This window comes from Crassostrea angulata, chromosome 4 (assembly GCF_025612915.1).
Source record: "Crassostrea angulata isolate pt1a10 chromosome 4, ASM2561291v2, whole genome shotgun sequence".
In the NCBI taxonomy this organism is placed as follows: domain Eukaryota; kingdom Metazoa; phylum Mollusca; class Bivalvia; order Ostreida; family Ostreidae; genus Magallana; species Magallana angulata.
In genome coordinates this window covers 2978564-2990413 of record NC_069114.1, presented here as the reverse complement: position 1 = coordinate 2990413, position 11850 = coordinate 2978564, and the positions used below count along the sequence as shown (strand labels likewise).

The window sequence follows — 11850 nt, the reverse complement described above, 5'->3', positions numbered from 1 at the left end:
TGTATAGTTATTTCTGAAATCCTTTCCGTTTTCAAAAAATCGCTGACGGAAATTCTGTCGAGAAAAAGAATAATAATAATAATAATAATAATAAAACATCAGAATAACAATAGGTCTTTTCGACCGAAAGTCGAAAAGCCCTAATAAAACATCAGAATAACAATAGGTCTTTTCGACCGAAAGTCGAAAAGCCCTAATTAACTTTTATTCACTAGACTTATCGTATACTCGTACATACTAAGATTCAACGCCTTTAGAAACCCTGACGTGCACCTGGGCACAAGACACACCTTTTGTGTATATCTTGTATATTCTGTGTTAGTTCCAGGGGTTTTCTTTAGGTTGGACAAACAATAGACTTTAATTAGATATACACAAACATGCACCTGGGCACACGACACAACTTTTGTGTATATCTTGTATATTCTGTGTTAGTTCCAGGGGTTTTCTTAAGTTGGACAAACAATAGACTCTAATTAGATATACACAAACGAACAAAACTATGTCTAGACAAACAAAGCAGTAATATCCTGCCCGATATAACAAAGGCAGTTGAGAGTCTTTTCATCTTTAACATGTATCTAGCAGATCTAGAGTTAGAAATAATGAAAACTGTAAAAAAAAAAATATACAAACCTTAAACCGATTAACAAATTAAATCATGCATTTTTGGTTCATTATCTTTATTTTGTTTAATAACCAGATGAACTGAGAGAGAGAGAGAGAGAGAGAGAGAGAGAGAGAGAGAGAGAGAGAGAGAGAGAGAGAGATATTTTTTCACCGATTAATTTATAATAGGAAACAAACATACGTTAATTAGTTTTATGCACATATTAAGATACAGAGACTGCGCTCATCCCTACAATAATTTTGAAACCCCCCAAAAATTATAAAGAATTTTATAACGGCAATCTGTGTCCATCGGAGCGGTGCTGATGATAGCGATCTGTGTTTAATGGAGCGACGATTAAAACCGCCTGGAACCCCCCCCCCCTTCCTTGGAAATTATATTATCACTCGGATGACCCCCTCCCATCTCTATAAAAGAGCTTTTGCATTTAATATATGTTTTTATTGTTCAGCTTGATCAATATTGACTTAAAGGCCACTTAAAGACAGTGTAAAGGCAGTGTAAAGAGAGCGTAAATGCCACCTAAAGATGCTTAAAGGTGGCTTAAAGGTGGCTTAAAGGTAGCTTAAAGAAGTTTGGACATTAAGGACCTATAAGCACTTGCTTAAAGGTGACTTAAAGGCGGCTTAAAGGTTGTATAGCCTTTAAGCTCCTTTAAGTCACCTTTAAGCCACCTTTAAGGACTTGCTTAAAGATGGTTTTTCGCCCTGTGAAATGTTAAGTGATTTTCCTTTAATTTTCCAAAAATATACAATGGCCATTAACTCAAAAAGTAGGTCATTGATCTACTTTTTTGAAAATAAAAAATAACACTACAATAAAAGTTCTATAACACACAATAGTTGGTTTTTTATTATCATCAGTGGAATTTTTTTTTCATTCTGAGTAAACGTCATCCTTAAGGGAGATTTAGCAGTAAATATTGTCCTTATACAACTATACAATACTATGAATTCATCAATACATGACAAATTACTTTCTTAAATATTTTAATACAAAATCTTTGTGCTTTTTCAGAAATTATACATTTTATTCTTTTGAACAAACAACACACACAAGTTCTCTTCCTTTTACATAAGGAGGACATTTCAAGGATCCACAAGAAGCCTCGACAGGATAGAAGAGTTTACCATCCTTAAAGGTAGAACCACCATGCAAGGTGTCTGGATGACTGTCAATATAGGTGTAGGTGGTTCCAGCTGCATGATCATAATAACCCGCCATAAGGTAACCATGGTATTCCAACGTCCATCCTTTATAACACGTTTTTCTTGCTACAAAGGCATTAAAGCAATATGAAACATTACCTTCAGTACACGTAAACTTCAATCAAAGACTATTACACAGAAACTATGATTTATATCATTAGAATAAAAATGATCTTTTTCGTCTTTTTTATCTATCATAACGGGAATTGATATGCAAGCAAACCATATTAGAAATGTAAAATTAACCCCCAAAAACAGAAATAAAAGACAACCCTTTGTTTTATAGCAATAAAACGTTTATGTATTAAGGTTGTTCGTGCTTTTATAAAATATAATTAAAAATTAGTATAAGAAGAAAATTACATTTCTTTACATACAAAGAGACAAATAGAAAAAAAAACTCCTCTGCATAACATAATTGGTATCGTGTAAAAAATTAACAAGCTTCAGTCAAGTACTTATTTAACAAATATATTTTGCAATGAGTAACAACATATCAGGTTCACATCTCTATACAAAGAGACAAATAGAAAAAAAAACTCCTCTGCGTAACATGATTGGTATCGTGTAATACATTAAGGTAGCAAGGGACAGTTTCGAATAAAGTACCCGTCAATATTTTTGTAAAATTGAGAGTTGCTGTACTTGAAGGCTTATGAGTGTTGCTAAAATTCATGAAATGATTTTTAATGATTATCATTAGTTAGAGGGGTGTCTCTTGTTGAAATTGATATGCAATATGTAGGCCCCTTATGTTAGGTACACGAGAATCAGAAGTAAAATGCGAAACCTGCGGCTATGACTGTTGTGCTGACTTTACACAGTGAAATTGCAAGTTACAGACGGGAGGTAAAATAACACGAAAAGTAGGTGGATGGGACATTGAAAACTATACACCGGTAAGTTTGTGACATGTGATAGTGCAACATGCACGAGGTACGGAAGGTCAACCCTCTGCAGGGAATTAGCTGGGGGAGGTCTAAAAAGCTGAAAAATCATGAAAAATTTGCAAAATATGAAAGGGTCAAAATCTCATAAAAACCAGTATGTAGAGAATTTTACAGGTTTTGATTAGTAATTTTCTCCAGAAATTGGTGATTGGCCTTATAAAGAGTGAATTAAAGGTATTTGTGCTGAATGGGAACTGAGGAAATTCTAGTTACAGAGTTCCAAAGACATGCATCCCTTGGCTACAATGAATTGTATCAAAAAAACTGTCCCCTGCCACCTAACTAATTTGAGCTGCAGTGAAGTACTCATTTAACAAATATATTTTGCAATAATAAACAACATATCGGGTCTCAGGGGCCTTTTCTAGTGTCGGCACGGTACGCCAAAAGCGCTAGGTACGAGTCACATGAGTAGAATATATCCAATAAAGAACCTTGGTTATGCATATGGGTTTTTTTTGGCAAATACGGACCTTCTACCGTGTTAAGTTCGCGATATTTTGTTTCCAATTTTTGTTACTGGTTCGAAATAATAAACCCACGTTTCGTCACCCGTAGCAATATATGCATATTGCTTTGAATTATATTTGGGAAACCCTTTTAGATATGCAAAGCAGTTTTTACTCGTGCCATTAGACAACTTGAATACAGCTGCATACTTATGCTCTAGATCTACATATATAGTATCAGATAAAAACTTATGTAAGCGTAAGATGATAATTAAAAATTGTTTGATAATATTTTCTTTGCAGTTATTATACAAGAGAAAAATTTTCTAGTAGATATATATAAAAGTGTAACATATCTATAAGGCACACATCAGTTTCAAGTTTCTTACTAACCTGGAAACATTTGAACAACGGACCTTTGGCGAACTAGACAAACAGCAAACGGAACATCGTGGTTATTAACTCTTTGGACGTTGCCTGTTAAAGAACTTGTTCGATACTCTGTGCCAAAAATGTAATTTTTGGATCCATCGAACCCATCAGTGTACATCCCCCATTCTGGATTTCTCGGTAAACAGAGAGGTTCTACAGCTGCTCCTTTGTAGGTATAATACAAGCCTCCAGCTAACCCTACAAAAAATTATTTTTAAACAATTAGCTTGTAAAATTAGGTTATCTAAAAATGATTTTATTTATATAATAATTTCTGTATCAATATGTTCAGCAAATAATTCAGCTAAAATTATTAAATTGAAATGTTAAATATTGATTCAGACCCGTTCTTCGTCCACACTTGTTTATTTTTAAATATTAATTTCAGTCAATGAAGTACAGAGAATAATACATGTATTTACATATCTACCAGACTAAGAATTATCAACAACGGACAGCGATAACTTTCCTTACCTGATTGAACTAACTCGGCAGTAGATGGACACGTTTTCTTTCCCCATCTGGTGTAAACTACACTACTGTTACTGGTGTCTGTTAAATTACAAATAAACTAATTTTCTAACAGTTCATTATCAGGCTCCTAGATATATTTCAGTAAAGTATCTCGATCAAAATTAAGGATCGGATCAAGTTGAGTTAACAGGCGCGGATCATCAAATCAAACAAGACGCGAAGCCTGGTAACAAGGCGTAACCCCGAGATTTGGATCAAGTGACTGTTATGATGATCAATTCTTTAAGTACCCTTAAAATATACACTTATATTAAGAAATAATAATATTAAATAAATTATCTTTTCGGAATTAATTGTATTTTACAACGTTCACCTATCAAGCAAGGCAATTTTCAAAGGAACCCTTTTGAAACTTTCGGGAAAGCATATTTCATTTACTATTAAATAAGTCTTTAGTTTCAGAAAGAGGTGATGTAGTTTCGGAAAATCACATTATGTTAAGCGGAAAAATCTGGCTAGATTTTGTAAATAAATATATTTATGATAGAAAATTAATTGATGTATATGTGATAAAAACATTTATCTTACGTAAGTGCATTTACTTCGGATTTCACTGTTTTCTTAAACTTCTTCATCGATTTTTCTATGACATCAGTAAAACTTTTGAACTCCCGTCTCAACGCTTTTACTTCGTACGCTCCAAGAGCAGACGACAGTTGTCCGGACAGGTAACCCTGTAACATGTCCTTACAACTTCCGGTGTTCGTCTCAACCTGAGTAGCAGCAACGAGCAATAACGCCAGTAAGATTGCCATCGTCCTGGGAACAATTAAAAACAAGTACAAATTATAAAAAAAAAAAGTGCATATCCTGAACATATCACAAATTCTAATGCAGTAGGAACAAACTTCTAAATTATTATCATAATGCAAATAAGTATTTCTACTGAATGGAACTGTGCAATTTAGACATTCGTGCATTTTATCAACAAATAGAATATATAACCTGTAACGGTTATAATACCTTAGAACGTATTAATAGGAGTGTTGTTTATCGTCTGTTTTACAGTAAAATAATCTCAACCCACTTCATTTATTTATATGATTTGAAAAACATAAATGTAAACATGACACTGCAAAACAGACGTAATATCATAATCAAATTGAAATGTGAAACGAAACATTATCAATAGTTCATATAAAGGATGTGATTATTCTCGCAATCAAGTTCGTTTTTATTTGCGCATACTTAGCATTGACTAAAACAATTAAACTATTTTAATTAGATATAAAAAGATAAAATACAAAAACGTTTATTATTTTGATTTTCAGTCAAGTCACTAATTACAAAACCTTTCTCTTTGAATATATACAAACAAATTTAAAATATTTAAAACAATTTCACTGTTTTCAGATGTTTATACATCTATCATATTTGGACTTGTTGAGTTACAGTTTTTCTCGTCGTCATTCTAATACGTTAATTGATTGATAATTTTCAACTTGATACGACGAAACTGGTTCTAAATTACAGCTAATATTGATTGTTTTTACTAATAAAAACCAGCAGTGAAGTGCGTTTTCTTTGATGATTCAGATGCTTGTAATTTTTTAACCATGGTAATTTTCATTTATTAATAAAAACATGTTTTTGAAGGAAAGTAGTGGTATGTCGTGTTCAAATCATAAATAAACACTTGACTTTTTTAAAGGAACACAGTTTGTTGTTTTCTTTTAGATCCTAAACTTTATTAAACATATTTCACAAAACATTTTTTTTAAGCTTTAAAATGAATTACATAAGTACGTGAATATAATTATCTTGATTGTATATATAAAGTAACAGACTGAAGAGTTCTATCACCTTACTACATGAACGGCTCTTGGATTGAAAATCGAGATAATTATAATCGAAAACCTCCATCAGTTGAAAAAATATATTAATGTACATTCTTATCTTTAAATAAAGATTTGTTTAGGATTAAGATCAATCCAAAAAAAATTATCATTGCTTAACCGATAATAATAATAATTAAGCTTATTCCATTTAAAAAAAATACAATAATTTTGTTTTCAAACAGGGGATATTGGATTCACGTTTGCTCATCGGTACAGATTTGACATACAGTTGCTGCTTGTCATAAATTCAAACAAATGTTCACTAGCATACTTATAAAAACAAGTTAAAACACGCACAAAACAACCACGCCCACCTGACTTATTTTGATGTGAATATTTTATTGCAATTATCGATTCTCATACAAAACCTTGCTATCATATCTGTTAACTGGACTTTAACCCGTACGTTCATAACAAACCATTTTGAGGTTGTAAATATCTTTCATCTCAAAATTTAATTCATATTTATGAATAATTCAACACTTTTTCACGAACGTTTTTTACTCGCTCCGAATTTATACACCATGTTCCCTTTCGAAACTTTCGGGATTTTTCATAATGAAAATTTACATGTATTTGTAATATCGTTTCTGAGTTTATTCATGCAAATGTGATATCGTGGAAACATAAACTAAAAAGTGGTATTTTTCAAGTACCAATGATGTTTAAGATATATAAAATGAAAGTCAGTACACTTCCGATTTCTCGGTATTAAAGCCAAACAATTCGAGTTTATTATTTTTATATAGTAGTATAGAAAACCGCATTCTCTTTTTCACATTTAAAATATGGATTTTTTTTGTACAAAAAATAAAAAGGCATCCCAAAATAGATACAATCACACTTGCCTTATGAAAAACTTTAAACTTAAAAAAAGTTAGGATGTAATGTTTCTTTTAAAAACCACTTTATTCTCAAAGAAAGAAAAATACATCAATTGTGATGACTTATTATACGTTCACTGTTTTATCTTTATTTTATTCTGGCAAATGTTAAATCCAATAAATTAAACATGGTTCTATATATACCGTTCCGTGTTTTGGTGGGATTTTTTTTTACTTTTGTCGTCACATTTACAACTCTTTTGACAAATAAGTGGGAGCCAGGTAACTTAATTAAGAAACTGCGAGGAAAATGTTAATTACTATTCATGAATTGCCCTTATCTAATTAGGTCTTCCCAAATGATAGCTGTTTATTATCAGTTGTTTGTCCAATGGCAATGTTTTAAAGAAATCTTAATAGATTGACGTAGGCTTTTGACTTGTATAGCCTTCCTGCGACGACTTGTGTGACGTATTCACATTGTAGACAAATATTATATTACGTAATAGTATAATTATATATTCTAAGAACTTGAACGTGAGGGAATATGTATGTGTACCAAGGTTATCCCTCGCTGTCCATTTTAGTCGTATACGAGAGTGTAATTCTAACTGCTTTAACAAGGAATATTACATGGCTTGCATATATTTTAGCACTTTCAGCTTGAATTCGAAAAAGCTCAAACTTATCGAACCTTTTTATATATCAGGCTGGTTCAAATAAATGAATGGGGTTGATCAGAACCACAAACAAGGGCAATTTAAGAGAAAGAAACTGCAAGCATGTTTAAATTAGTAGCATTTACGAGACAACTCCTTAGACATAAAAACAAAGCTAACTTTTTATCGTTATGCAGGTTAATTCATAACCGCGATCGTAGTTTTAGTATTAACATTTTTGGAGGAGTAAGAATTATGGTTGAAAACTGTTTACTTGGAGAAAAAGTAGATTTATATCCGCAAGTTTCTTGTATAATCTACATTTACCGTTACTAAGTCTTTTGTAACTTTTTGGATTTTAATACAAGACGAAATTGCGCATTTGCAAACAACAGAAAATTAATCCTATGTTTACAGTTAGGTAATTGTAGCATCTTATATGTTTTCGCAAATTGAGTACTTTGCACCGCGCTAAAACCGTATAATTATGTTATCTGCAGTTTTAATTCACTTTATTCCTTTACAGCATTGCAACAATAAAAATTGTAAATATTCTCTCATATCCGAATATATTGCTTTTCTTCCCAAAAAACATTAATGCCTATTTTGTAGTGTACATACAGACATGATAATTCTACATCCTTCAGCTCGTATGATAAGTCGTAACGTATGCCATGAAATTACAATGCAATATATAATGTTTAAGTTATTTACGTCAGAAGCTAAACAACATCCTGGGTTTTTTCCTAGGTACTCAAGAAGATTTAAAAGAAATCATTTTCTGTTTAATAAATTTCCGCTTATATTTCACAACTTCACATTTTGTGATAAATCTAATCGTTCGATTTGTGGCAACTTTTTCACTTCCAACAGATTATATACATGTCAACAAAATTGCATCCGATCACTAGTTGAATTTCAACTTCTGGATTCTACAATTTAAACCAAATAATGCTGTTCAACCCTGACCCGCTAGTCTCTTTTGCCGTCGTCATTTAAACAAAGTCCGAAATAGCTGCAAAATTAAGTCGATATTTCTATGAATTTCGTTGTTGCATTGATGAATCCATATTTTTTTTAAATACCATGATCGTATTTTGTTCAAGCCATTATAACAGCTCCATTTAAACAAACACCATGCAGAATTAGTAAGTATTCTTGCTTGTCACAATTTTGTAGAACATAATTTTGCAATTTAATCTTATATATGAAGATAAAGTACTTTCTACGAACCCTCTTATTAAAAAGCCAGAAAGTCGGCATTTATATATTACGAAACATTCGTCTGTCTTAAACAATTTTTTCAATTATGTCCTCCGTCATTAAAATATGATTAATATCCGTCAATTATTTTAATCAGTAAGAACATTTTTAATATCCGTCTTGCCAAAAGTACACTTAAATAAAAAACATATGTTAAAAATAACAATTTGTGGGCTTTATAATGAGTTTTTCGACATTATAAGAGAAAGGTAAAAATCAATAGCATTTCTTATGCGAAATACCATTCCACGCCTATCTAAATGTTCAAATGATCACATTAATAAATCATCCAATAGAGAACGTGCTTTTTGTTTGCATAGGCCGCAAGCAGAAACGGGTTTACTATTTGAAATTTGTTGCGACCATTGACAGGTTGGAAAGAAAAATGACGACTATCAGGTAAGTGTTACATAAATATTTCCTCCATGTTGCTTAAACAATCTGATGATTGTCTCAGTCCTCTCAGTGCATCGGGAGGGTATTTATTATGATCCTCCAAGTTAATGATAATGTTCCAACATCTAAAGAAGATACAGAGAAGGACATTTAAAATGTTATTAAAGTATGAAGCATTTTATTTGAAGTTTAATAAATATGAAAATTTACTAGTTTATATCTGAACATAATGGTGCTGATAATCATCAAATTTGAGGCAAAATTACAATGTGATTTAAAATGGCGCAAAGCTCATATGTCCATCGAAATGGGCTTCATTATTTTAAAATAGCAGGTGTTGAAAATATATTAAACGCATCTGGTATCGTCATTTTTTCAAACATAAGGTGTGAATCTCTGGTGTCTGTTGAAAATGGCTTCTTGCTCTTAAAATACACGTCATGTGTTGCAAATATATTGTACACATTTTTTTAGCATCCCGGTATCTTTTGACGTGATTATCACCCCCTCCTTCAACTAATGTCGTATCCCCTACCAAATCTTACTTGTCGAAAACATTTTGTTTTCTTAAATATGATTATCTATTATGTAAAATTGGTATTTTTATTCAATTTTAAGTTTTACGTTATTTTCAAGAATCCCATTTATTTTTCCTCTTTTTTTTAATTTTAAACATGTTATGTACATTTGAGTAAAACAAAAAATTATTATTTTTTCTGTTTCATTGTTTGTAAATATCTATGAAATAAAATGCTTAACTTCAAAATTTAAAAAAATACAAGTCTAGTATGCTCTGGTTCTGCATCCCGCTTTGAAAATGCGTATGCTACTGTATTTGTATGCTCGGAGAAATAACATAAATAAAAAACAATGCCCCCAAGAACCTTGGAATTTTAGCCTGCTTCATTTAATATGACATGATTTAACTGTGATGTGCCAGTTTCAGAAGTGTTTTTGCTGCAAATACAATTGCCAAAGAAGACACTATACTTGACATCTGAAGATACTGAGAAAGATATACCCTCGAAAGTACCCTCGACCAAGTAAAAAAGCTAACCTTCTTTACTTTTAGAACCACCGTGTAAGGTGTCAGGATGACTGTCAACACATGTGAGGGTTGTAACAGCTGCGTTGTCATAATAACCCGCCATAATATAACCATGATATTCAAGTGTCCATCCGTTGTAACACGTTTTTCTTGCTACAAAGACATTGAAGCTTCATTGTGTATTTAATTAATCTTTAAACTCATGTAAGCCAGAGACTCCCTGCCCACTTTGCATTTAATAGCATCAGTAAAAAACAACCAGTAAATCAGGCTTGGGTGAAATCAAATCCATGGTTTTATTGAATGAGTAATAAATTAGTACACATAGTAAAATATCACACAGTTCACGTGTACTACATTTAAAAAACCAATGAGTGAAATAAAACTATACTCGTACAAAGCAAGTAAAGTGACCTAAAGGTCATCATGCGTATAACAATATAGCAGTAAACTCCGAGTGCAGATGTGCAAATCCATGGACGAGAACTAAATCTAATTTAACTAATTAAGCTAATCAAAACTAATCAATGTCTAAGAGGAGGGTAGGTGGGAGAAAATTTTAAGGAAAATGGCGTGGCCTTGCCCTTCGACTAATTCTAAGAAAGTGAAGAGAGAGAGGGAAGTGGGCGCAAATTCAGAATTCCCTCACGGCCTCTGATTGGTTGGTGCCATGCCAACATGCCAAGATCCATCGGGACCCCTTTTAAATATAGAAAAAGTGCCAAGGCGACCCGATGGAACTAACAACTCATGGTTACGTAATATTACCGCACAGTATCCCGAGACTAGCGCTGCTGACCAACCTAATAAACAAAGGACTCCCCGAGGCAAATAAACAAAGCCGGGTGGTCTAAAATTAGCAACTACGGTCAGCAACAGGCACTGCAGGCGGTAACAAAGTGGCAGGGTAGTTTTATGACACATGTATAGAATACGCAAATGGAAGAACATACGTAGACATTAATAATAAATTAAACAAAAATTTAATTAACTAATTAATCTTTAAACTCATGTAAGCCAGAGACTCCCTGCCCATTTTGCATTTAATAGCATCAGTAAAAAACAACCAGTAAATCAGGCTTGGGTGAAATCAAATCCATGGTTTTATTGAATGAGTAATAAATTAGTACACATAGTAAAATATCACACAGTTCACGTGTACTACATTTAAAAAACCAATGAGTAAAATAAAACCATACTCCAATCACCCAAGCCTGTAGGGAGTAGATATATGTAGTATATAAATAATAACTTAAACATTAGAATTCAATAAGTAATGGCTTAGTAACAAAGTGTTGTACTGTTGTAATAAGTACTTGGCACATGATAACATAAAATGGTTACAAGATAGTCTGATGATGGGTCACTGCCATTGGAGGGAATTAGGAAGTCGGACACACGGACGGAAAAGGACATGAACAGTTTCCGGACGGACATCATCTGGCCACTTAGACAGAGGAACAACAGTCTATGTGCGCGCATGGTATACGCAAAGTGTCCAAGCAGTGTAAGAGTTGGCGGCGGGCTGATTGCAAGTCTGACCAGATCACCAAGTGGACATCCATCGCAGGACATTCACAACGGAAATACACACACATATATGTAAGGTGTACTCTTG

General features: G+C 32.6%; 1 protein-coding gene across 1 annotated transcript; it reads right to left on the bottom strand.

Moving 5' to 3' along the window:
- Nucleotides 1-1660: 1660 nt before the first annotated feature.
- LOC128180490 (uncharacterized) lies at nt 1661-4959 on the bottom strand. Its single transcript, XM_052848613.1, has 4 exons — nt 4737-4959; nt 4145-4222; nt 3632-3868; nt 1661-1905 (listed from the first exon to the last, which is right to left on the bottom strand). Exons 1-4 carry the CDS (start codon nt 4957-4959, stop codon nt 1661-1663), a joined length of 783 nt encoding a protein of 260 aa, XP_052704573.1.
- Nucleotides 4960-11850: the final 6891 nt, after the last annotated feature.

Coding starts and splice junctions, on each gene's coding strand:
- LOC128180490 (XM_052848613.1), bottom strand. CDS start 4,959: ATGGCAATCTTACTGGCGTTATTGCTCGTTGCTGCTACTCAGGTTGAG. Junction 4,223..4,736: donor GAAATCCGAAGTAAATGCAC/TTACGTAAGATA, acceptor GTAATTTAACAG/ACACCAGTAACAGTAGTGTA. Junction 3,869..4,144: donor TGCCGAGTTAGTTCAATCAG/GTAAGGAAAGTT, acceptor AATTTTTTGTAG/GGTTAGCTGGAGGCTTGTAT.